The 25,617-nt window shown below is 39.7% G+C and overlaps 3 protein-coding genes across 8 annotated transcripts in view; 2 read left to right on the top strand and 1 right to left on the bottom strand.

Annotated features, from left to right (window-relative positions):
• Positions 1-2,953, top strand: part of LOC129377837 (tectonic-3-like) — a 7,329-nt gene extending 4,376 nt beyond the window's left edge. The window contains exons 10-14 of the mRNA XM_055058029.1: positions 101-202; positions 291-394; positions 813-960; positions 1,448-1,582; positions 2,206-2,953. Of these exons, the coding sequence (XP_054914004.1) occupies positions 101-202; positions 291-394; positions 813-960; positions 1,448-1,582; positions 2,206-2,460 (744 nt within the window). The 3' untranslated portion in view covers positions 2,461-2,953. The remainder of the gene's footprint in view (positions 1-100; positions 203-290; positions 395-812; positions 961-1,447; positions 1,583-2,205) is intronic.
• On the bottom strand, positions 2,546-11,547 carry mto1 (mitochondrial tRNA translation optimization 1). Of its 3 annotated transcripts, none has more exons than XM_055058027.1 (13): positions 11,471-11,547; positions 9,507-9,709; positions 9,242-9,441; positions 8,847-8,964; positions 8,360-8,658; positions 8,154-8,266; positions 7,012-7,202; positions 5,830-5,960; positions 4,886-5,090; positions 4,229-4,397; positions 4,039-4,148; positions 3,219-3,376; positions 2,546-3,139 (listed from the first exon to the last, which is right to left on the bottom strand). In XM_055058027.1, the coding sequence occupies exons 2-13, from the start codon at positions 9,703-9,705 to the stop codon at positions 2,969-2,971; spliced, it is 2,064 nt and encodes a 687-aa protein (XP_054914002.1). In that variant the 5' UTR covers positions 9,706-9,709; positions 11,471-11,547; the 3' UTR covers positions 2,546-2,968. The 3 variants fall into 3 exon arrangements, with proteins under 3 accessions (XP_054914002.1, XP_054914001.1, XP_054914003.1); XM_055058026.1 differs by lacking the exon at positions 11,471-11,547 and adding an exon at positions 10,960-11,060; XM_055058028.1 differs by lacking the exon at positions 11,471-11,547 and adding an exon at positions 11,032-11,050.
• On the top strand, positions 11,421-25,617 carry atxn2l (ataxin 2-like). Of its 4 annotated transcripts, none has more exons than XM_055058025.1 (24): positions 11,421-11,650; positions 12,043-12,149; positions 13,994-14,033; positions 14,721-14,777; positions 15,030-15,101; positions 15,227-15,386; positions 16,530-16,651; positions 16,780-16,871; positions 17,644-17,892; positions 18,227-18,666; positions 19,078-19,164; positions 19,240-19,344; positions 19,483-19,563; positions 19,652-19,713; positions 20,622-20,974; positions 21,053-21,122; positions 21,500-21,634; positions 21,865-21,928; positions 22,208-22,368; positions 22,440-22,581; positions 22,880-22,989; positions 23,830-24,009; positions 24,081-24,249; positions 24,993-25,617. In XM_055058025.1, the coding sequence occupies exons 2-24, from the start codon at positions 12,097-12,099 to the stop codon at positions 25,040-25,042; spliced, it is 3,054 nt and encodes a 1,017-aa protein (XP_054914000.1). In that variant the 5' UTR covers positions 11,421-11,650; positions 12,043-12,096; the 3' UTR covers positions 25,043-25,617. The 4 variants fall into 4 exon arrangements, with proteins under 4 accessions (XP_054914000.1, XP_054913999.1, XP_054913998.1 ...); XM_055058024.1 differs by having other exon boundaries at positions 12,040-12,149; XM_055058023.1 differs by having other exon boundaries at positions 11,421-12,149; positions 20,622-20,938.

Genomic DNA, 25,617 nt, shown 5'->3' with positions numbered 1-25,617 from the left:
GTATGTCGCGAAAGCGCATTTATTTTTGTAATTTCAGTTCTTGGCTATTTTATGGTTTCTAGAAATGCATCTCAGGCTGCCTGTTCTGATGCTGTTACAGCGGGACATACCTATGCCCACCCCTGTGAATCTAGATCAGCCTCCAGTTGGACTGAGAAAGGGATCCACTGTCATGGCGCTTATTGACGGAGAAACGCAGCCTGTATCCTTGACAAGAAAGTAACTGCTGTGTGTCAGAAGTTTGATGATTATCGGCATAAATGCATCGTTCTTCCTTGATGGTGGATCAGTTGAAGTCGCTTGGCGTTTCTGAAGGTGGCAGGTGTTCCTCTGATCCCAGCAGGCTATCGCCCATCCTCTTCACACACAACACCATCAATGGCTGCACATTCAGGTGAGCAGACGCCAGAGATCAGTGTAAAATATATATATATATATATATATTTGTAACCCACTTTGGAAACTTTGGATTGAATATAGACTATATTTTATATTGACTAGTTTGTTTATTTTCCTGTTTAAAAACGTAATTGAATTGTTTACTTCCATCTTTTCATGTATTTTTGTATTGCATATAAAGCTTAAGTGGTTAATTTAAAAAATCTGCAGGATCCATAATTTTTCATATTTAATTAATCATCAAATTATTTGATTGATTACAATACAATCATTAGTACAATCATAAATTGAGCAGACACCAATTTATCCTTGTTGAAACCTTATATGTGAAATGGTTTTGTTAGGGGAAAATATCAGGTTTAAACAAACTAAAGCCCTAAAAAGTACTTTATTTCATCTTCTATGCCATCTAGTTCTGAAACTCAGAATTGCACTGAGCTGCGTTCGCAGATTTACGAGATCTTCCAAGGATCCGCTGCTCCAGAAGAGATCGCCATGAACTCGGGCCGCCAACCGAACTGGACGAGAATCCTGGTGCAGGACTGCCAGATCGATGCGCAGGTATGCATCAGTTTGGTATTCTCTAAGAAAATAATTTTGAAAAATGTAAAAGCAGAAATCACAACGCATCAGGCTTGTAGCTGAAACTGTAGCAAAACGTGCTCCACTAAACTGGGTTGGGAAAGAAATCTATGCCACACTTTTTAGATGGTTCATAAATTAAAAATAAAGAATCGTGGATCATTTTCCTTCTATTTGACTGTCACTAACAACTTTCTGTTGTTCGATCTCATACAGTGGTTTTAAATGAAAAGTATTTCTTTAATTTGCTTGAAGTGTTCTTTAGTTGTCAGACTGTAATAAAAGCCAGGAATATTGATTTAAAAAGTGAACAAAACTTCCATCTACTTTAAGAAAATGTCTGCTTATCAATTAATCGTTAGTCAATTGAGATCATTCAATCAAGTGCAGATTAACTCAGCTCATCTCTTTTCCACACATTGTGAAACTGCTGTTGTTTCACAATCACTAACATTTCTTTCTTCAGGAGTCATGTGAATCAGGCTGCAGCCTTCCTCTGTCTTTCTCCATCCAAATTGTTTGGGCTCGTCAGGGATTCATCGAGGCTCCTCAGAACTTCATCCTGGGAGCCAAATTTCTCTTTCGCTGTCAAAAAGTCCAGGTGCAGAAACTCGCTTATCCTTAAAACGATGATAGCATATTATGGCCATTGGAGATTAAGAAAGACTACATTTCCACCAAAAAGCTAAGAAACATTTAGATTAATCTTAGAAAGGTCATAAAAATGGGGACATTTCTGAACTCCAAGCTGAAAATTTGGAACAAAAAACATTAAGAAAATTTCTAGAAAAATTGTAGAAATTACAGACTTTAAAATTTCCAAAAGCCAAAAATTTAATTTTAAAAGTCAGAAATTTTCCTTTTTCCTTAGAAAGTTTCTGAGATTAATGTCAAAATAATTTTTTTCTAGTAATTTTTCAATAGTACAAAGTATAAAAAAATAAAAATTTCTGAGATAAATCTCAAAATTTCTGACTACAAAATATGACATTTTTGACTTCTGAACATAGAAAAGTTTCAAAAGTTGAACACTTTAAACCTCTGAAACTAAGATATTTCCAAAATTCTCATTTAAAATTTTTTTGAAAGATTAAAAAAATTGACATTTTTTGGCAGAAATGTAGTTTTTTTTTATGTCTACAAAAGCCCTAATATTTCATTGTAGAAAACCCTGTAAAACTTTTACTTTTCAGATCATTTTATCTGTATTTGTCTTTTCTACAGTGTCCGTTATCATCTCCTCTCACCCTGACGGCCAAAGCCACGTTTGTAGAAACCACCGTTTACCCAGAAGCCCCCAGAGGGGTCCCTCAGCCTCACTGGAGGTTTCCGTTCGGCTTCTTCATGAGAGGCGCCGCGGAGCTGGACGGCCATCTTGATACGAGCAGCAGCGGCGCTGAAAAGGTCACGTGGAGTTTAATGCTGATCCCACTGTTGCTGCTCTCAGATTTAGGATTCCTCACGTTACAAAAACTTTGACATAACATAGAAATGTTTTAATAGCGCAGCTATTTTCAAAAATAAAACTATTGTACATAACAAATGCACAGAAGAGGATCAGGGCCAATGGAAAAAAATTCAAGCTTTAATCTCTAAGATTAAAGTCTGAATTCTGACTTCAATCTCAAAATTCTGACTTTAATTTCTGAATTAGTTTTTTTTTCTCTGAATCAAAAATGTTTAAATTGTTTATGCAGAATAAGGCAAATCTAGTCCCAAAACTCAAATCTACCAAATATGTTTGGGATATTTTGGGCTTAAAATTCAGATTTACAAATCCTCTAACGAGGGAGAAACCATTGTATGATTATTTTTATTTACTAACACCTAAGAACATTTGGTTATTTATTTGGATTTCGACCAGTCAGAATTTTGCGATGAAAGTCAGAATTTTATCACATATTTCCTCCTCCTTCTCAATGAAGAGTTTTGTATCTTTTTCTTATCTTCCCAGAATAAATATTTTGTTTTACATTCTCAGTCTCTCTTATTGAGGTAGCATTGCCTTTCTTTTGCACGGCTCCTCTCCTCCCCGCTCCTCGTGGCCCGCTTGCTTTCCGCTCATCGTGCTCTCCTGTCTCCTTGTAATGCGAACGTACTTGAAGAGATTGGCGATCGCAGCAGGAGTCATGCCTTCCAGACGGGTAGCAGCTCCCAGCTAGCCGGCAAACACAGCGATAAGTTATGAAAAGAACTAAACTCTTTATGTCACAAAACGCAGTAAAATTCAGACTCACGGTGGTCGGTCGAAATCTGTCGAGGATTTCCCTGACTTCCTGCGACAGAGACACTGGGAGAGTGAAGTAGTTGATGTCCTGCGGCAGAAGCATGCGCTCCTCGCTCTGAATCCGCTGGATCTCGCTCTTGTTTTGGTCGTAGTGAGGCTTGTACACGGCTGCATGCAGACGGGAGTCAGGATTATTTAATGTTCGGACCTGAAGAAGATTATTTCCTACGAGGGAGTAGTAGGGCCATCCCAAGAAAAAATATAACTATGAGGAAGTCACTAGAATTACGAGAACAAAGAAAAAATAATACGAGAATAAAGTAGAAAGGACATGAGAATAAGAAGTTATATTAATAGAATAACGTAACATTATAATTTTATTCTTGTAACAACAACCATATTCTCATATTATTTTAACTTTATTTCCATGTTACTATGACTTTACTTGTATTAATTCGACTTTATTCTCGTATAACTTTATTCCCATAATATTGTGGCTTTTTATTTTCGTAATTTTGACTTTTTTCTTGTATGACTTCTTACTCCCATAAAGGAAGGAAGTCTTGTGCAACTTTCTTCCGTATCTTAAATTTATTCTCGTATTATTTATTTATTCTCGTACGACTTTATTCTCATAATATTCTAACATTATTCTTGTAGTTTTTTTATTTTAAATTTTATCTAACTCTGTTGTAATGTCATAACAATAAGACATGCGGATAAATGTGTCAGCATTAAGGCCATGAAGAAACCATTTGACTTTGAACTCTTAATCCTGGGTTACAGTGAGATCGTCGTCTTAACGTGGAAAGCCAGAAGTCGGGTTTTACCCTCTATTTTGAGTCTTTGTGAGAACTCCATGTACGGTGAAAGGCTCTCAGGAAAGACAGAAGCCAACATTTTGAAGGAGACGTCCTTATACTGCAGCAGGTCCATCCCACTGGGAAGAAAAGAAATCAGAACCAGAAATAAACTGGGAACTGAAACCTTTGTAGTTTTGGTCGAACCGACATCACTCACCTGAGCTTCTGGTGCTTGTTCTCGCTCATGCCGATTCCCGGCAGCTTCTGCCTCCAGCTGTCTGAGGACATTGTGAGAGACTGGAGGGCGGCCATTGCCTTCTGAATACTGCAATGCACCCTGATGGCCTCATGGTGGCGCACAGCCGAGACGCATCCCAGCTCAAACCCTGACAGAGACGCAGAACAACATGCTGTTCACGGCTTCTATCCATCAGTCAGATTTTTGGTTTTTGAAGATTTAACTTTTGGGAAATCTGGACTTTTTTTTTCTATACATCTTGCCAGAATGAGTCTTAAATAACTTATTCTGGCAATAAAGCCATGTTACTAGAATAAAGTCATATAATAGCTGACATATTACTTGTATAAAGTCTTAATATTACTAGAATAAAGCCGTAAAATAACAAGAATATAGTTATAAGCCAGAGTTATTATTACAATAATCAAAATGTCCATAGCCTGGCCTTGATGCTCTGTCATACAGAGGGGATGATTGAAATGAAACCCACTTTTTGTAAATATTTTCTGCAATTTATTTTTTGGGGAAAAAAAAAAAAAGAAAAGCAAAAAAAATCGACTAAAAAACAGATTTGGTATGAAAAAAAAGAGATTTTATTTTTAAGCTGTGCCGCCCAAATCGGACACGGAGGGCTACCTTTCATGGTGAGGCGCAGGTCAGCGTTGTCCGGCCTCAGAGAAGTCCGGAACTCCGCCCGGCTGGTGAACATGCGGTACGGTTCGGTAACCCCTCGACTCACCAGGTCATCGACGAGGACGCCGATGTAGCTCTCTGTCCGAGACAGCGCCGCCGGAGGCCGGCAGAGGGCGCTGCGGGCGGCGTTCACTCCCGCCCACAGCCCCTGCACAGAACACCAACGGAGAAACACGATTCACTTCCGCTTTTCTAAACACAAAATTATTGATCAACTCTAGTTAGGTAGGATGCCTGCTAGGTAACTGTCTTACTATTGGCTTTCAATTAATGCTTTATTGGATTAAAATTAGATCCAATCGATTAGTTAATGACGTCCGTTAAACCTTCCATTAGTGTTGTAGTTTGGCTGCCATCCAGCAGAGGTCCCCACTGGTGATCCTTAGGCGGAGGATCACCAACAGGAATGATAGAGGACTTAAAGATGGCGGACACACCAGAACGGGACCGCTCCAAACAAAGTCAGGGGTGGGATAAAAAATTGAACTGTTTGCATTTCTGTTTTAAAATATAAGCACTCGAAAAACTCTTAATTGTTTAGAAATTTAAACCATCTAGAAGAAGAAAAACTCTTAATTGTTTAGAAATTTAAACCATCTAGAAGAACGTTATACCATTCAGGCATTCAAAATGGCGGAGCGAGCGAGATTAGCTTAGCTACAAAAGCAGGAGATATAATGGAGTAAAATTATTACAATAATTCATATCAGATGTGGGTTTAAAGTAATGCTTGTTCTGATTTTAAAAAATTACAATTAGGGCTTCATTCTGTATATTTTTCCAAGCTATTCTGTTACTTGGAAATTTCCAACCATTGACAGTTTGCTGAGGATTTCATAAGTACCTCTATCCACAGCCTTAAGTTATTTTGGAGCTTCGGGAATCACCTGTGCTGCTGCCTCTTCGTAACCCGTCGTCCCGTTGATCTGGCCGGCCAGAAAAAGTCCCTGCGTGTTTTTCACCTGCAGCGCTGGACTCAGCTGGGTGGGACACACATAGTCATACTGCACACCATACCCTGCAGAGAGGGGGGTTTATAAACTAGCAGCTGCATTTGCAATAACCATACAATTTCAAATAATTGGAATTATGAAAATAAATTAAAACAAACAGGTTTTGCCAAGGTTATTGCAGTATTTCACAAAACTGCAATGGAAACGCTTATTTTGTATCATGCAAGTCATGTGATCAATAAACGGATGATGATGCTGTGGCAGAAAAGAGGAAGGAGATCACAGGAAGTGGTAGGAGGCTGATGGCAGAATTTTTTTTTAATAATTTAAATGTGAACAAACTTAATCATATGTATAGAGAAGGATACAGACCACTAAAACATACTTAAATCTCAGAATTTAGACTTTTTTTTTAACTTTAAACAAATAATTTTAGTTTAAATTTCAAGAATTGAGATAATAATCTCAGAATATTCTCTGGCTAATCTAAGAATTCTATCTTTAATTTCAGAATTCAGACCTTTTTTTCCTCAAAATTTTGACTTTACACTCAAAATTTTGGCTGTAATCGCAGAATTCTGACATTTTTCTTGGAATACTGATTTTTTTCTCTCTCTCTTCTCAAAATCTAGACTCCTTTCCTAAGAACTGTGACCTTAATCTGATTACAGAATTTAGACTTTTTCTCGATAAATTTGACTTTAAACAGAATTTTGATTATATTCCCAGAATTCAGACAATAATCTCATCATATTCTCTGGCCAATCTAAGAATTCTAACTTTAATTTCAGAATTCTGATCTCTTTTTTTCCCCTCAGAATTTTGACTTTAATCTCAAAATTTTGGCTTTTTTCTCTGAATTCTTACGTCTTCTGAGATTAAATTTCTGTGTTGAAAGTCAGATTCAAGACTGACTTTCAACTTTGACTTCAATTGTGTTCCATATTTCATGGAATTGCTGAAGACTTTTTGTAAAATTGTGTGTGTGTGTTTTTTAATACATTAGTGAAATATCGACAAAGTTTTGCGTATATTTTTGATGGAGAAGCATCTTCTGATGGCATCCATTCCCTACTCTGGGTCAGGTTTTCCAGGTTTCCCAGGTTTTCTGCGTACCTGGAGTGTGGATCTCTGCTCTGTGCAAGGAAGGGATTTCTCTGATGAGGCGCAGCTGCACGTCAGGAGGCATGGTCATGGACAGACCCTGTGGGTACAAGAGGTCAGAGGTCAATCCCTCGGGCTCCAGCCACACCTGGTGACTCCTTCCTGGAAAGCGCAGCACCCTGGACTCAATGGAGGGGCAATATCTGTGAGAGAAAAACACAGAGATTAAATGTTTCTGCTTCAGTTCAACTGGATCAAAAATCAGCAGGAGGCTGAAGAGGCTGACAGCTTAATGCTGGAGAGGCCAGAGCGACACATGACTCCACATACACAGGAAAGGAAGGGAGTTGAAGGAAAGTGTAGCAGGGCCCCCAAAATGAAGGATTGTGGCTTTACTGATGAAGAGTAAGAGCTGATCCACAAAAAGACAGTGTAAGCTACCAAATCACGCTCTTATAACCGTAAAGAATCAACTAAAACTAATGTTCACTCCTAAAAATATCAACTCCAATTCAAACTATGCCCTACAAATTTACAATGCCAACCGATCAATATTAAAAATATCCTTATTCACAAATTAAACATCTCTATCAAAGGGGGCCACTAATAAGAAGATGCATTTTACAACTTTGTTGCAACTTGTTCCTTTCTGCCGTTAAGCTGCCGTTCCACAATATAAACAACGGAAACTCTTATCAAAATAAAAACGTCAAATAAAAACCAGAAGTTCGTCATATATAAAATAAAACAAAGTAAATGCAATAAGTGCTAAAAGGGAATACAGACAAACAAAGAGCTTAATTTGGGGTTATTTACAGGAAGATCTGAAGGGAGAAAGGAAGAAAAAGAAGGAATGATAGAAAGAAAGGAGGAAGGGAAAATGGAAGGAAAAAGAAAAGAAGGGAAAAACGAAGGATAGAAAGGAAAAAGAACGAAGAAATAAAACTAAGGAAAAGATGGAAAGAAATAGGAGTAAGGAAGCAAGGAGAGAAGAAAAGGAAGGACAAATAATAAACATGGATTATGATGATGATGATGTACAACAAGGGATTGATGAATGGAAAAACAGTGGTGGCAGCATAATGCTGTGTGAGTGGAAGCTGGTCGGAGTGACAGCTGGGGGTGTAAATACTTTTTCGGTGAGCTCTGTGTACCTGGGTCCTTTGGCGTCCTGCTGGATGTGGCAGTTCAGGTGGAGACTCTCTCTCACCACTCTCTCTACACCTGGAGTCGTGTAGATCAGGTAACACGGCAGCTGCTCCTCCGGCTACGGAAGTTTCAAAATAAAAGCATCTGCAGTGATTATGATGAAAATGTACTGATGGACCCAACTGAGTCAGAACCAATCCTGGATTTGGACCTTGCAGTGGGTGTGAGTATTCATGAAGCTGAAGGGCGTCGGCTGGCAGTCCGGCGGGTGGAGTTTAGCCAGGGAAAGGTCCACTGAGTCTTTTAAAAGTCTGGGTGGGGTTCCGGTCCTCAGCCTGCCCACCCTCAGACCCAGACGGTCCCTCAGCGTTTGGGTCAGGCCAGAGCTCGACGGGGCGTCTCCCATCCGGCCTCCAGGGGACGAGGTCTGACCCACAAAGAGCGAGCCGGACAGGAAGGTACCGGTGGTCAGAACCACGGAGGAGGCAGAGATCAGCTGGCTGCCATTGGCTGATGGAAGGATTAAGAGACCATGGTGACCAATCTGACCTGAGATTATACAACTGAGAATATATGTGCTAGACAAGAAACTCAGTCTAGATTTAAAAACAAATTTATGTTGGAATCCAGGATTAAAGTAAAGTAATTAAGTCAGGGGAGGGCTCCTTGAATAAATGTGGAAAATGACTGATGCATACCGAGCCGAATCCCGGTGACTCTGTGGTTCCCGGGTTCTGCAGGGTTCGGATCCGACACCAGCAGCTCCTCCACAGAACCCTCCAGAACCGTCAGCCTGGGAGTGGACAGCAGCTCTGCCTGCAGGTAGAACAACTGGATCTGAGATTAAAGGATTTCACAAACCAAAGCAACACTCCAAGTACGTTTTTGATAAGCGATTATAACATGATGTCAAACTCAAAAAAGGTAAATGTTACATTAAAAAAAACAATTATCTTTGGACCACCTCACAAAATTGTGGGGTTACAGCTCCTATAACCTCTTACTAATTTTTGGCCCAGCACATATGTGTGTGTGTGTGGGCGTGTGTGTGCGCGTTTGCGCCTGTGTGTGTGTATGTGTGTGTGTGGCGAACCTGAATGAACTCTCGGTAGCGCTGCCGGTCCAACTGGGCTCGCGGCCCCCACACGGCGGGGCCTTTGCTACGATTCAGGACGGAGAAGTGAATCCCCGCCCAGTCTCCAGCTCGACCGCAGAGCCCATCCAGAGCGTCTACCTCCCTCACCAGGTGACCCTTCCCTACGCTGCCCAGGGACGGGTTGCAGGACAGCGCACCTGTGTGAAGTAGACAGTGAGATCTCTAAATGTTCACCCAGTCTCAATAAACCCATTGTTTGTACCGATTGTTTGTATTTTCTGTGTGACCAGGAGGGTCTCTGCCCCGATTCGGGCCGCTGCAGCCGCTGCCTCGGTTCCTGCGTGGCCCCCACCCACCACGATGACATCATACCGCTGTCTGGAGAGCTGACTGGCTCTCCTGGAAACCAGGAACAAGACACTCTGCACTGGGGGCAGCTTCTTCGTCAACATGTGAGACATACACCTGTCAAAGAGTCGCAGCTTTAAAGGTGACCTGTTATGCTTTCTTGAACAGGTTAGGATCAATTTATAGTCTCTTATTTATGCAAAAAAACCCAACTCAATGTTTACACTCGCAAATGAAAATGGCTGTAGATTCACCATTATACAAGCCTACATCTTTGAAAAGCAGAAGTGAAGCTTCCTGCACAGCCAACAACAATGCAGCAAGTGGCTTCTGGTCGGTAAGTCAACACTTGTGTTTTCCAGCAGCCATTGTACAGCACAAACATCAGTAAGACCAGCTGACCAAACATCATCTTGGGTTGCTAGGTGTCGGGCTGGGGTTGCTGCATAATGGCGAAGTTCTGACTGAGACTTAAAAATTGGGAGATTTTTAAAACGTCTTTGCTTTCCGGGCACCAAAAAACATTAGCATATTGTCAAAAAAACATCTGAATGTTTTTTTGACGTGCTTGGGTTGTTTATAGAAACCCAAATGAAAATACAAAACCTGCAAAAAGTTAATTTTAATAAAAGGTCGCCTTTAAATGCAATGAGAATTAAAAAGCTGGTTTGCACTTTTAATACAAAACGCTAACATATGAAAAGTTTCTTTTTAAAATATAAAATATTCGACTGGTAATGTTTATATCAACATTTATACATGTAGTGAGGAAAAACTGTTGATACACAATGCTGATAGGAGAAAGTTTATGGTTGCACTTCAATAACCTGGGAAATGCAAGATCATTATGCTATTTCTATGAAAGAACTAAAAAAAGGCAAAAAACCCAAAAGAATTCTGAGATCTGAATTCAGAAATCAAAAACAGAATTCTGACTTTTTTCTCTTTATTTTGAGATTTAAAAAACTGAATTCTGTCTTTAATTTCAGATTTCCGACAGAGAAAGTCAGAATACTATCTTTTTGAATGCTGAGATTAATGTCCCAATACTTTAATTTCAGAATTCATCATTTTTCTCCAGAATTTGGACTCTTTCGAAACAGATTGAACAGATTTTTTTAGTGTTCTAATCCACTTTTGTATAAATGTAAATTAAAAGTGGATGTACAGTTCTATTAAATTAATTAATAGCTGATTGGAGCCACAATATCAGCACTTTGTTGGTACAAAGCGCACATACATACAACTAGTGTTGGTAACTCGCTTCTATATTTTGTAACTTTAAGAACATCTAACATTCACTATTAAGCATTACAACCAGAAAATAAAGTTAGCCAACCAGAAAATAAAGTCGTTACTTTGCTTACTGTGTAATTTGAATCCAACAGAAACGAAGACCAAATCAGAAAAAGGCTTATTTAATGTGAAACTCCAGCTACCTTACACAAACGCTCTTTATGGAGGCTGCCATGCTGTTTGGAGCACAACGCCGTAATACATGACGTATAGGCGCACGCACAAATTTTTTGTGTCTATGACTTCGTATCATTTGAAATCTATTCAAAATTTATTCTTGAAGTTGGAAAATTTGAGAAAAGAAGCTGCAACTTAATGTGTAAAGTTGGAGGGAGAAGATAGAATCGAACATGATCAAATGTTTTAAAATATTGTAAACAAATAAAGATAGCTAGTGTTTGCCACGTGTCACAATACATCAATTCTTGTTTTTATCACCGGCTATACACCTGTTTAGATCAAAGCGTGGATTAATGAACTCGTTGTTCTCTCACAGGTACGTGAAAAAAGCACGTCAACGCCCCCTCCCCCTTCCAGCCGGTTTCCAGTCAGTCGCGCGCGGATTGAGTCAAGTGAACCTACCGAAAGGTGGTGTTGACCGACCGCAGCAGGTTTTCTCCGAGAAACCTGAACAATTTCAACCTTCTGAGGCGACTGACAGTAACGTCAAGCCCTTAGTTTGTAACGGAAGAGCCAGCGGTGCCGAAGTTGAGGCGACAGGACAGAGGGAAGAAAGTAAATCCCGGAGGGAAAGCGTCCGAAGTGAGCCTGAGGATCAAAGCTAATGCTAACTTAGCCTGCTAAATAATTACATGGAAGCTGTTGTTTTTTTAAGTAGTTGTTTGTTTTTTACGTAACTCAAGGGGTTACAAAATAGTTGGTAACTGACAGGTTTCATTTATATGATATAATTAATTTTATTTCCAACGAGGTTTGCCTTAACACTGTAGGCCACAGGCGACTGGTGTTGAGTAGCTACAGTGGCCGGGTGTTTTTTGAGGTTACCCCGGCTCCTCTCTCTGTAGGGCAGGTGATTTTGCTAAAGGTAGTTTGGCTTTACACCAGCTTCTTCTCGGGAGATTTCAGTTTTATTAAGTTAGCTCAAGCTTGGTACTGTCTAAGGCTTGTGCTTCGCAATGCTGAAACCCCAGCAGCAATCCGGCTCAGGCGGGAGAAAGGCGACTAACGGAACATCAGGGCCCGGCGGTATGTCTTCCCCAGTCAGCGGCATCAACAGCGGCGGCCGGACACCGGCTGGAAGGTGAGCGGGCGGGGTCTCTCTGGGTAGGACAGTCCGGGGATTGTCCCGCGCGGAAGGCCTACCGGTTAAAGCACCCTGCTCGAAGGGGGCGTGACTTGTACATGGAGATTTTGTCTTAGCCAATAGGATTCGTTTAATCATGATGGGCAGAATCTATGGACCAATGAAATTGCTGTTTGCTTGCCGAATCAGTGAGGTGGGTCCGACTTTGTGAAAACAATAAAGAAGCATTAAGGCTATGCAAAGTTTAGCTGGCCTGTCAGTGCAGAAAATCTGACTTGTGGTTTCGATATGTCGTAGTTTTGTTTTCCTCTGCTGTCGTTATAATTGTGTAAGTTATTAACGCTGCAGAGACTCCGGAACATGTGAATATGTCTTTAGATATTTGTTGACTGAAGTCTTTGTAGCTTGGTCTTTGTTTTGTAACCTTGTGTGTTACTAGTAGCAGCGATAGAAATACGTTTTATTTTAGTTTACCTTCTTTATTCTTAGCAATTTTATGCCCCTGAATTGTTCCGGATGCTTGTGTTAAATGTCTAAATATAAATTAAATTCTGTTAATTATTTTAATCTTAAAATAAATAAAAAATAAGTACGCCAGTGTTTCTTTTTCTAAGAAGGCTACAAATGAAAGCCTATTACCAGGTATATTACGATTTTTAAAAAATCATATATTAAGAAAAATTATTTAATTTTGAAATAATTTGCCAAAAATAAAAGAATAAATTGCACCTTGTTGAGTTTTGTTTTTGATAAATTTATTTTTTAAATGTGTTTTTGTAAGGATTATGATATATTAAACAAGAGCAATGTGCTTAAGGTAATTACATGGAAGTAGGGATTTCATATCCAATTAAAAATGAAAAATTTATAAAATTGTCTCAGTTTTTCTTATTTATGTCAAATCAAAATAGAATATCAATGCACAAGAAGATTGGTGCTTTTCTTAAGGATTTTTAACAAACAAAAACAGGTTTATTTAGAGACCCTATGCAGAATCACAATTACTTAAAAAAACAATCTTTGGTGGTTGATCTAACTTTTTAAAGAGGTTAAATTTAAATGTCAGATGAGAAAGATGTATCAGTCACACAACCAAAAGGTGATGGTTATTAGTAACAGTAACAAAGAAACAAACAGAATCAATTTGCATATTTTTTAAAGTAATAACAAAAAGGTAAATTGTGAGATGAGATACTTCGTTATAATAAAACATGCTCAGGTATCAAATCAGTTAGATTTTCAAAACACAAAAACAAAAATTGTCTGAAACCTGACCTAACTCATAATATTTAAGGAATTTAGATTTTACATCATCAATAGAAATGGTTGAAACTAACCTAATATAAATAGGAGGGCACAGGAACAATAATATATCTTAAATAACTCCAGGCAGCAAACTCTGACAGTAATATTGTAACTTTCCAATGTAGAAGAAAGTTTGCTACTTTTAATATATATTTAGAATCTAAAAACAGCTTAAGAGTTCATTCTGTCCGACAACCAAAGTTTTTAAAGTCAATATAATAGTTCGTCTTTGAAAATAAGATAAGAATACTTGCATTTGTTTTGATAGACCCCAGATCAAATAATTTATTTTTATATGTGTGGAAAGATTAACAAGATACTTGCAATAAAGTTTCTTTAAAGGAAATGGAGCAGAAATCACAGATCCAGGGAAAACTGAAGAGCATAAGTCGTTTATCTTATTTGACCTCATGAAGATACTTTAATTTTTACAAATTGTTACATTTATGTACACACTGAAATAACGACACCCTGGGAACATAAAAAAAAATTGTGATCCTTCTTCTAAATATTTTTTTAAATTGTGTTTCTTGCAGGAATCGTTCCTCTGCAAAGACGTCGTTTCAGTCCTCTCCTGTAAGTACACCAAGCACAAAAAGCTGCTTTAGCTGAAGAGTTAATAAAACAAAAAAAAAAGAACAGCATTTAGATTAAAATTATTCTGTTTTTCATTTCAACAGAAAACATGTTCCTTTAAAACGTCACATGATTTTCAGAATTCATGTTATTTTCATTATTTTATATGGAACCAATTTATAATAAATGTGTTTTTTAAATTACTGTACAAAGCTAGTAGATGTGATTTATATACACACTATATAATTGTATTTTCATAGCAATCCAGTCATTTAAAGAGATTAAAAGTTCATAATTTCTCATTCGATTCATAAAACATTTTAATAAACTGAAGTTGACGTCAAGTTTCCCCACTGATCAATTGGTTTTTATTTAAAAGAGTAATTTTTCTTTTTAAAGTAGATAAAAATTAAAGTCTAAGCTCAACTGGAGATGATACATCCCAGGATGTCAACACGACCTACAACTCAAAATTAATTATTTGTATAATTTAAACTAAATCTCTTCCTTTTACGTTTGTTTTTTCTAATGTAGATGTATTGATATCTAATATTTTTAGTCTTACTCTGCACACCACTTTGTGATCTGTGCCTTTTTAAAGCCGGTATATAAATAAATATTTCTCGGGTTTATGTCAGGTATGTGTGAAACCTTCATGATGTATACCTGTGTGTCTCCTGTGTTCAGGTGTTTGAGGGTGTGTACAACAACGCCAGAATGCTTCACTTCCTCACAGCTGTAGTGGTGAGTCAGTCATTTGGATCTTTGTCAGTTTTTCTCCCCAATCCTGATTGTTAACCTGGAAGAATTACTTCTTCAGTTTGTGTGACTAATTAAAAACATTAGCGGTAAAAGACAACAAACATTTTCCATGGAAGTATTGAAAGGTCCCTATTACCTTTTATACAGAGGATGCTGCATCATAAATGTACCAATTTTTCTGTAATAATCCGTTAATAAAGAATGAATTTTGGAAATAAAATGTTTATTTTTCAGGGTTCCACCTGTGAATTAAGAGTGAAGAATGGCAGCATGTTCGAAGGCATTTTCAAGACACTCAGTTCTCGGGTAAGACGCTCTTAAACACCATAAATAATCTTGCAACTTTAATCAGATGGAAATGGGCGCTTTGACTTGGTTGTTAGCTTCTTGTGCGTATCTGCGCTGTCCTAATATTTCTGTCTGCTCCCCAGTGTGAGCTGGCTGTGGACGCTGTACACAAACGCAGCGAGGAAGAGGGCTCGTCATCGGCTCCGCCACGCAGCGAGGATATTACCGACACAATGATCTTCAGCCCAACAGATCTGGTTACAATGATCTGCAGAGATGTTGACCTCAACTACGCTACCAGAGGTACAAACAGTCACTTATCTGGATTAAACACTACAAATTATGCTTTAAAACTGCACAGTTTGAGCAGTAAGGATTATCTTACTTATTCATGCTATTCCCCCAAAAAACATTAACCTGCCTGAGGGACCCCTGTGCAAACCCACAGACAACAAAATATGTAAAGAACATAAACTTTTAAATGTTTTTTATTTAGTATTCAATAATTATTCCATTAATTTATTTTAAATGCTTCCTTATGGCTTCTGATTTTAGATCACCATGATTTCTGTGGTGGAAGATTTTATTACCAGACAATGTGTTATGACTTTATTCCCAGGTAGACAGTTTTTCATAACAACCCAGTCTTTTGCTTATAAGAAAATGTGCAATATTTTATATTAATCACACCAAATTATATTTTATTCCTGCAGTTCCTTTTAGTGAACGCTTAATCATTTGTAGCAAAGGATGCAGCTAAAAAGTACTGCTTGACTTGGCATCAATACTGCGTTGGGCTCAGCTGTTAATCGATTTTTGGGTCATGTGATGAAAAAGATGCTTCATGTGAGATTTTTCTAACAGAAATTTTAAGACTTCTGAGTCGAACTTATTTACAAGCAAAGAGTTTTATTTCAAATGTATGGATTTGAAATGAAATGAAATTATCATCAGCCTAAAGGGAAACTTCATAGTTCTGAAGCGATTAATCGTGATTAATCAATTATTGAAATCATCATTAACTAATGAAGTAATTAATCATTTACAACTTTTTGTACAGTTTTGACTTATTTACAGTTCTTTATTTGAGTCTGTTTTCTCCATTTAACAATAAATCTGTTACTAAATTAGTTGATGATCATATCAGTAATCGATTAATCATGATTAATCGTCTCAGCTTTTTGTTTTGTCTCATCACATCCCACCTGGTGAACTTTCCAATCATACTAAGTTATACATGATTGATCAGAATAGAGCCAAACTGCTGAACTTCCTGAAGCCAGAAAACATGTTGGATAGTTGTGAGGAACTGTTGGACCAAAACAATGTTATATTCTGATAACATAGAAAATTAAACCATCGTCAGTCATTATTTCCTTGTGAACTCGTAATAGTCGTTCCTATTTTTTGTTCCTTAAATAAAAGTCGTGACTTTGTGACTTTCAGACACCTTCACAGACACGGCCATCAGCTCCAGTCGCATCAACGGAGAACATAAGGAGAAGGTTCTGCAGAAATGGGAGGGAGGCGACAGCAACGGAGAAAGCTACGATCTCGAGAATGATGCAGTAAGTGGAGCGACGTTTTAGAAACCAGAAACGCCTCATAAAAAACCCACTCACACCCGCTGCTTCCCATCCCGTGAAATACTTCTATCAGATTTGTATTTATTGTCTCTTTGATTTTTGCTCTGCAGTCCAACGGCTGGGATGCAAACGAGATGTTTCGCTACAATGAAGTAAAATATGGAGTCACGTCTACATATGACTCCAGTCTCTCCATGTATACGTAAGTTAAAATGATTCATGGTAAATTTGTATTTAAGAGTGGTTTTACTGTAGTTTTGACAGATGTAGATTAATTAATCACTCTGCAGAATCTGACATTCAGGGTCAATAAAATAATGATAATTATTGTGGTTTAGTGTAAATAACTCGGCGCTAATGCAGAGCTAACATAAACCTGCTTGAAAATATGATAAACACTGATTATTCTCTTTCATTGCTCTAATTCAGTGGTGATTAAACTTTTTTATCATTGAGTATACTTGCATTAATCAGCCAATATTAATGTTATATTGACTGAAAATGACATTTTATTGCAATAATTTATGGGACAATTTATCCCATAAATTACTGCAGAAAAATTACAGGTCTAATAATTGTCTCTTATTAAACACACTTTTTGTGTTCCCCTTAATTTTATATTAGATTAGATCACATCTGTCTAATAACTGCTAGTGATGATAATTAATGATAATAATTTATGTGTATTTTTTTAAAATCAGTCCAAATGTTCAAGCTTGGTGCCTTAAATCTTTGAGGGAAATAAGCAGAAAGTTTCATTTCTGCAAAGTTTTACGAAAAAAATTATTTCTGCAAATAATGTGACAAGCTTAATTTGTCTAATTAAACTATGAAAATTATTCATGAATATTTCACAAAATTTATCAATGAGCAATTTAAGAAGAAAAAATATTATTTATGTTTTGGTTCATGAACACTTGTGCCCACTTCATGTTTGGACTCTGCCGCTCTAAATATTTTCTCCGCCCTTACAGCGTCCCGTTGGAGCGGGGCAACTCCGACGTTTACCGGCAGAGGGAGGCGCGCGCCGCCCGCCTGGCCAGCGAGATCGAATCCAGCCCCCAGTACCGCCATCGCGTCGGCTTGGAAAACGACGAGGGCAAAACCGAGGAGGAGAAGTTCAGCTCTGTGATGCGGGACGGCAGCGATCGCGAGAAAGGCCGCGAGAGCCCCCGAGACAGAGGCAGCGAGAAAGGCAGAGACAGTCCCGGAGCAAGCAGCAGGTGAGACCATGAAATGTTCATGTCGATGAGCGCAAACGTCCTGAAAATTTACCACTGTACTGGGACTTACTTTAGTTTATGCTATACAGTTTTACAGCTATGGAAAATGAGTTAAAAGACAAACAGCAGTTTGTCTGTATAAAGCAATCAATGATTATTTGATTGCTAAATTAGTTGGCGATTATTTCTATAATCGATTAATCACAATTAATCCGGTTAATTGGCTCTACTGGGATCAGATCTGAGATGATGTGAAAGGAGGGACATTTGAAATGCTGCATCTCCTGGTTTTGGTTGTTTTTGGAACATTTCTGATGGACTTCCTGTTTCTCAGAGAGGGAAAGTACATTCCACTACCTCAACGTCAGAGAGAGTTGAACCGAGAGCGGGGTGAGAGAGGGCCCGGTGGGCCGCCGCCACACAGTCGACTCGGTGGAGGGTACCGGCCCTCTCCTTCATCCTCGTCTTCGCCGAGACCCCAGCTCCCCTCGGCCGCTGGGCCCCAACCCGGAGTCTCTCCCTCGGAGAGAAGCAGCCCTCAGTCGAACCGAGTCGGCGCGTACGCCGGCCACCATACGCAGGGAAGTCCGAGTCCAGGTTCCGGTCCGGCGAGCCCGTACACGCCCGCCTCTCCTGGTGGGTCAGCGGCCACCCCAAGCTCTGCTTCTACAGCCACGTCTCCATCCAGCCCTCCTACCCCCCACGGACATCCTGTCCCTCACTCCCACTCACACCCGCTGTCTCTGTCTGACGCCGGGAGGCCTGTTAATGGAGGTAAGACAGGCTGTCACCCTAAAACTCTTTAAAATCACTCAAAGTTGGCCTTAATTACATTAATCGCAGGCCTTAAATTTTGTTGAGCCAGGACTATTTAATCTAGTTTTCTTTTCGCCTGGGATTTTTCTGTCCCTGCTAATTTATCCAAGCTAGCTCGCTTCTCAGTGTCTCTCATGGATAAAGTGTAAACTTGTTCTGCCACCATGTGATGATGGATTCATTCTGTGCTGAAAAGCTCAACACGGCTATATAACATATGCAATATTCTTGGACATATTTGTGTTGTGATTTAGGATTTTTAATTTCTTAAAACGTCTGCAGAAACCATGTATGAATTAAATCACCGATTGTTCGGACTGCTTCCTCACTAATTCGAGTAGCTAAAGCCATTTTTTTGTGTCTTATCAGTTTCTGCTGGAACGTCTCCTAAAGCCCAAAGACCTTCACAGCCGAGTCGGACAAATCGCGTTCCGAACCCACTTTCACAGTCCACAGGTAACCATTCGAATTCAATCAGAACTTAGTTGTCATTTTAGCCAGACTTACAGGTGGAGTTTTATGTCCTTGCAGCAAGTCGTTCTCCTAAATCAGCCTCTTCCCAAGACTCGCCTTTCGTAGACGTGTCTGTTTCCGCCCAGAAGACGTCTGGCCCCGCCCCTCTCTTCACCGTGGACGGTAATGGCTCCCAGCCTGCTGTTGTTTTAGTTCCTGTTCATCTGGGTTTTATAGGATCCATCCTGCAATTGCAAAAAACTTTAATTCAACATAGTTTTAGAGCAGATGAGAGATTTCTAATTATTTTTGCCTTTGCAGTGAATGAGATCCTTGGTGCAGCTGCTAAAGAGCGCTCTGCAGAAAGCCCTGGCAGCACAGAGGACGGCAAAAGCAGCAAAGGTTTGTGAGCTTCGGACGTTTAAGGAAAATTAATCGGTTTATAAAACGGCTGCTCAGTTTTATAACCGTTTTCTGTTTCCTCTGTCAGTTCCTTCGGTTCAACAAAGGTCACAACTTGAAGAGCTGCGGAAATTCGGCAAAGAATTCAGGGTAAGTCTGTTAAAGTGTGTGTTGTATATTAACAATTATATAGATTTTTACTTTAATTCAAAACATTTGTCCTGGTGGGCAGAATGCAAAAAAATCTTTACTCAAATAAGAGTAAAACCCGTCCAAGAAATTACTGACGTAATACAAAAAAGTATTTATTTGATCATTTAATATTTAAAAATTACATAATCAGACGGACAAAAGCACAAAATGAAGTGGAAATTTTGGTATTTTAATTAGAAAATGACAAAAATTCCCATAATTTACAAAATATATCAAAAGCAGATAAAAAATTATTTTTCCAAATTAGTTTCTTTTAATAAAAACTAACAAAAATAGCAGGCGTGCATCTGTGTCTGGTGAATTTTTTATTCAAATGAAAATACAGAAATTTTACTCGAGTAAAAAGTAAAAATACTTTATAAAAAAAAAATTCCTCAAGTAAAAAGTACAACGTAGTAAAAATACTCCTGAAAGTATTATTTTTATTTTTTGTGAAAGTTACTCAATAAATGTGAATTACTATGCAACACTATTATGTTTCTTCACTTTAAAAGCGACTCCTAGAAAGTGAATAAATGGTTTTGTTTCTCCTGTTTTATGCAGCTGCATAAAACAGTTTCAGCCTCATTGGCTGGTGAGGAAGGAAATCTGTCACATTTTTAACTCTTTTCCCAAAGTCGCTTTGATCATTTCTGAGGTTTTATCCTCAAAACTCTTTGATTCTTCAATATGTGATTTTAGTGATATGTGATCCCGAGTCATAAATTGGATGAAATGCGCTTTTGTAGATATTTCAAGCTGTTGAACATTTACAGATAAAAAAAAACATCCTGACTTCTAATTGACCTCTTAAACACACAAAGTCTAAGATTTTCACTTTTTTATGAACTATCTCCGTTTTGCAGCTCCAGCCCAGTGGAGCCGGCTCCAGCTCTCCCAGCTCTCCGGCGGCAGCGACGCCTCCTTCGGTCGGTGAGGCGACCCAGTCGGGTGCCGCCAAGCCTCCGTCAGACACCCACCCGGCCTCGGAGCCCAAAGCTCAGCCTCCGGCTCCCAGTCCTTCCCAGAGCCAACCCCAGCATTCACCAGCTCCCTCTGAAGAGCCCTCCAAGGACGCCACAACGCCACCGGGCGGCGCTGCTGCTACCACAGCTCCCATTCCGGACAGGCAGTCGCCAGCAACCCCTCAGCCGGCCAGGACCCCGGGAACAGAGGATGCTAGGTCTGAGACCGGAGAGCGTACTGATGGTGTGGCAGAGTGAGTTTCAGTGGCTGGTTGAGTGACTGAGGGTTGTTTTCTGCACTTTGATAAATACAATCATTCTCTGTCTTTCAGTCAAGTGAAGAAATCAACTTTAAATCCAAATGCTAAAGAATTCAACCCAAACAAAACTCAGATGCCCATGGTAAGAAAGTTCACCCACATTATCTCTTCTAATTGTTTATTAGAGGAAAATGTGCAGATATTGTTGAGATTTGATAGACGTTGATTAACTGTGATTAATCGATAAATAAAATGATCAAGTAATTTAGTCATCAGTTTATCATTAATTCAAAAAGTAATTTACTGAAAGTACAATATAGTCATAGTAGTAATTTAGCCAAAACTGTACAAAAACAATTAATCAATTACTAAATTGATGATTATTTCGATCAGTTTTACGAATGTGAAGTTTCCCTTTATGCTTATATTTTACTTTTTATTTCAAGTCCCCGACTTTCTTCACATTCGTGAAGAAATTTAAAAAGTGATCCGTTCACCTGATTATTTGTTTTATTCCAGACAAAACCCAACACCGCACCAACCCCGCCTCGTCCAACTCCTCCCAGCCCGGTGGTCCTGCAGCACCCTGGTGGGCAGGCGCCGCTCTACAATCCTCCCTACCTCTCCTACGTTTCACAGATTCACCCTGTGCAGGTACGCAGGCAGAAGCATGGCGGCACAGTGACAACTATTAAACAGATTTATAGTTTCTTGTCTAAAAACATTTTTATGCATTTTTGGGGTAAGAATGCAAATTTGATTTCATTTGTTGAAAATTAACACAACTTTTAAGCACATGATGCAATTTATGGAACAAATGTTTGGGAATTTATTGTGAAAATAGTAAAATTTAGTTTTCATTTACCTGTTTTCCTTTCCTTCAGGCTCCACAAATGTACCAGTATCCAATGTCAACAGTTAACCAAGGAAAATACCCCCGGGGCAAAGGTAACTATGAATATGTTGTTGTTTTTGCCACATTTTCATTTTAAGATCAGGAAATTATCATATTTTCTTGCCCCATTTAGCCCAGTTTGATCAAACTCTAGTTTGAGATGTTGATGCACCAAACTGGTTGTTTGGCTCAGTTCAGAGTGGAAACAAACCCCACCAGCTGAAAATATTCACAACTCTTGCCGCTGCTGTCGACTCGGTTTGATTGTAGACCGGACTATCAGGTGTGCAAAGACGTTGTTGAGATTTATCCCAGCATTCTCTCCTCTCCAGTGCCGACGCGGCCAGAAACATCGCAAATGCTGCAAGCTGCTGCATCAGCAGCTGGAGCCCCTCTGGTGGCGTCTCCGTACCCGCAGTCGTACCTTCAGTACAACCCGCAGCAGTACAGCCAGCAGCAGGTCATCCAGGCCATGACGCCGTACCCCGGACAGGTACGGCGCCACCTAAAGGCCTTCGATCTCCCTCACCTAACGGCCTGAACACGTTTGCTTCTTCTCCACAGCCCATGTACCCCATGCTGCAGGGCGGAGCGAGGATGATAGGTCAGGGCAGCGGGCCTCACCCCCAGGCCCTCGGCCCGCCCGGAGGGCCGCAGTTCCCTGCGCAGGGCGAGGGCCCCCAGGGGCCCCAGCAGGGCATCTATGGTGAGTGGGGCAGGGTGCTGAAGGCAGGACGTCAGCAGCAGGCAGAGGAACTTTTGTTCCCCATCAACATATTTTTTTCACAAAATAGAACCAAACTAAAACACCAAACCTTTAGATGCTTTATGAAACAAACAAAAACAAGTCTATTAAATTAAAACCGTGATTTAATCAAGTTCTTGAGTAAAACTTTTACCAAATACTTTTTAATTTCTTACTCTTACTTGAGTAAATGTTCTTTGTAACAAACGTCGAGCTGTTCAGGTTCTTTAAAGAGAAGCGATGTCCTTTCTGTGCGCAGCGCCGCAGTCCTTTTCCCATCACTCGGGCGCCGTCCATCAGCCGCAGCCTTCCAGCACGCCGACCGGCAACCAGCCGCCCCCGCAGCACGCCGCTCCCAGCCCTGGGCAGGTACCACACCCACAAACCTTTTGCATGAGATTCTGACTTTAAACATGCTGCTAAATTAATTAGATATTTATATTCTGAATTTCACTGGAGTCATTTTCCAAGCCGGGAAAAAAGTTTTTGGAAAAGTAGGAGAGAAAAGTTGCAGCGTTGAAACGAGACTTTAGAGAAGAGACGCGTCTTTATTTTCCTTTTTACCTCATTTTTCACTTTCTTGGCTTATTTTTCTTCCATCCCTTTGTGACTTTATCTGCCCTTTCATTTTTTTTCTCTTCCTTTTATATTTTCTTTTGTTGTTTTGTTGTTTTTGTCTCTGACCTTTTAGTTTTTCTTTCTTTCCATCATCTGGTTCTATTGTCCGTCTTTCAATTTGTCATTTAGTTCTTTCTTTTGTCCTTGTTCTGTCCATCCTTATGCTCTTTTTCTTTCATTCGTCTTTTCCTTTTTGTCCGTCATTTCCATATTTACATTGTCTTTGCTCTTTATCTTCATTTTTTTCCCCTCTTTTATCTTTTCGTTCATCCTTTCTTGCATCTGTCATTTGTTTCTTTTTTCATCCTGTTTTGGGTTTTTTGTCCTTTATTTTGCAGGTTCTAATCCTGAAAAATTTTCTGTGAATTTATTGTGAATTTTGTTTTTTTGTTCTTTAAATTGTTCCAGAAATGTATTTTCTGTTTCCCAGCTGCTCTAACCACTGTCTGTCTGTCAGTGTTAATAACTCGTTCATTCAAGTCGATATATTTAAACGCTGGCGCCGTCATGCTGACAGAAGTGTTGAATCCTGAGTGGCGATCTCGTCTTCAGATTCCCGGGTTCAGGTTTTCTGGCTGCGTCTCGTTGCAGAACGCCCAGTCCGGCCCGCAGCCTCAGTCCTTGTACCACTCAGGTCCGCTGTCGGCTCCCACTCCGCCCAACATGCCGCCGGGTCACACCTCCCCGCAGGGCTCCTACCCCATTCAGGGCTACAGCATCCACAGCCACCAGGGCCTCCCGCCCGCCTACACGCTGGGCCAGCTGACGCAGGTACGCCTCTGCCTCTTGCCTGAGCGCCGCTCCACCTGGACGGGATCTAAGCTCTCATTGGCTCCCATCAGGCTCACGTTCAAGGAGGGATGCCGGGTCCTCACCACTCAGGCAGCCACGGCCAGCCGCAGCTTGTAATGCTGCAGACGCCTCAGCAGGGACCGGGCGGCGTGCCGCAGCACCCGCAGCACGGGCCGCAGCAAGGACCGCACCAGCACTTTTACATAGGACATCCACCAGGTAGCAACTCAGATGAACTGCAGCCGCCACTAACTCCACTCAGCATGATGCATTAAAAACTCAGAAACTTTAATATTCATCAATACATTTTGTTCAGTGTTAAAAAAAAGACTCACTCAATTTTTATTCTTTTCTATTTTCTCCTGTTTTTTCCACAAGAGCATCAAAAATATCAGTAAATTCAAAAATCTGATGAAATGAAGTCAGTTCATTCTGACATTGTAGTCAGAAAAGGAAAGATTTTCACCTGAAAATTCAGAATTGTTTAATTTAGTCACAGAAATTAAAGATTCAAAAGTTAAAAATTGTCACAATAAATATCAGAAAAACACACTGTATTTTCCAAGAGAGCATAAAGTTGTAAAATATTCAATGAAGTTAGTTTAGCATGAGTATTAGTTTAGTATTAGGTTGTAGATTAAAAAAATTCAGAAATTCAGGTTTTTGGGTGAAATTTACTTTTTCTGTATCTACAATTCATCAAAAACTCAAATTTTTGAGATTGTCAGATATTTTCTGAAATTTACAAGACATTTTTCAGGAGTGAAAAGTCTAAAATATTTTTGAATTCTTTTTAAATGAATCTCATAAATTTTCCAGAAAAATACTTGGAATTTTCAGAGTTTCTAAAGTTGAGAGTTTTTGAGTTTTGAAACTGAGAAAATCTCTTTTTACATGAATTTCCATGATGGCGATGATTTGATGTCAGCGATCTTAACGGTTTGTGTTGTTCTCCTCCGCAGCGATGCAGGTACAAACACACCCTGCACCCTTCCATCCACCTGGAAACTAGACGCCTCCGTCCCCCCTCCCCCACTTCCTGCTGGACCTGCGGTCCAGGACAGAACAACCCAGAACTGACAGAATCACAGAGGAGAGACGACGACACAAATTTCTCACGGCACCTTACTCTTCTGCTGTGATGTTCATCGGCGAGAACGTTGACATTTTTATTACTGGTGACGATGAAGATGAGAGGACAACCGCTTCCCTCCACCTTCTTCCCCGCTTTTTGTTTTGTTTCTGTTGTCCTGGACCTGGGAGAGAATCAGAAACGGGTGGGGGCGGGGGCGGCAGCAGACGGTTTTTTTTTTCTCTTCCAGAAATGTTTTTAAGCATTGTGAGGTTTTGTATTTACCACGACACAAACGGGAAACGGACTGACGTAAAAGATTGAGAGCATGACAGAGGAAGGAGGAGAAGATGTGAGGGGACTTTTAGCAAAAAAATTTTTTAAACTCAATCCAGTAGTGAAAATCCCCTTTGCCCTTCTTCTCTCCTGTAGGAAAATATAATTAATAAAAAAATGGAGAAGACAAAAAAAAGTTTAAAAACAATGACTAAAAAATAAAGTTCTCTACTCAACTA

The sequence above is a fragment of the Poeciliopsis prolifica genome, unplaced genomic scaffold (genome assembly GCF_027474105.1).
Source record: "Poeciliopsis prolifica strain line A6 unplaced genomic scaffold, Auburn_PproV2 SCAFFOLD049, whole genome shotgun sequence".
Taxonomy (NCBI): Eukaryota; Metazoa; Chordata; class Actinopteri; order Cyprinodontiformes; family Poeciliidae; genus Poeciliopsis; species Poeciliopsis prolifica.
The sequence above is the reverse complement of the archived record's forward strand: the minus strand, read 5'-3'. Positions and strand labels throughout refer to the sequence as shown.

Bases quoted from the DNA above. Each gene is read 5' to 3' on its own strand.
- mto1 (XM_055058027.1), bottom strand. From the start codon at position 9,705: ATGTCTCACATGTTGACGAAGAAGCTGCCCCCAGTGCAGAGTGTCTTG. The intron at 5,961-7,011 runs GTACGCAGAAAA...CCCTCTCTGCAG, and splicing joins AGCAGAGATCCACACTCCAG to GGTATGGTGTGCAGTATGAC. The intron at 4,149-4,228 runs GTGAGTGATGTC...TTTTCTTCCCAG, and splicing joins AACAAGCACCAGAAGCTCAG to TGGGATGGACCTGCTGCAGT.
- atxn2l (XM_055058021.1), top strand. From the start codon at position 12,025: ATGCTGAAACCCCAGCAGCAATCCGGCTCAGGCGGGAGAAAGGCGACT. The intron at 21,929-22,207 runs GTAACTATGAAT...TCTCCTCTCCAG, and splicing joins AAAATACCCCCGGGGCAAAG to TGCCGACGCGGCCAGAAACA. The intron at 22,582-22,879 runs GTGAGTGGGGCA...TTCTGTGCGCAG, and splicing joins GCCCCAGCAGGGCATCTATG to CGCCGCAGTCCTTTTCCCAT.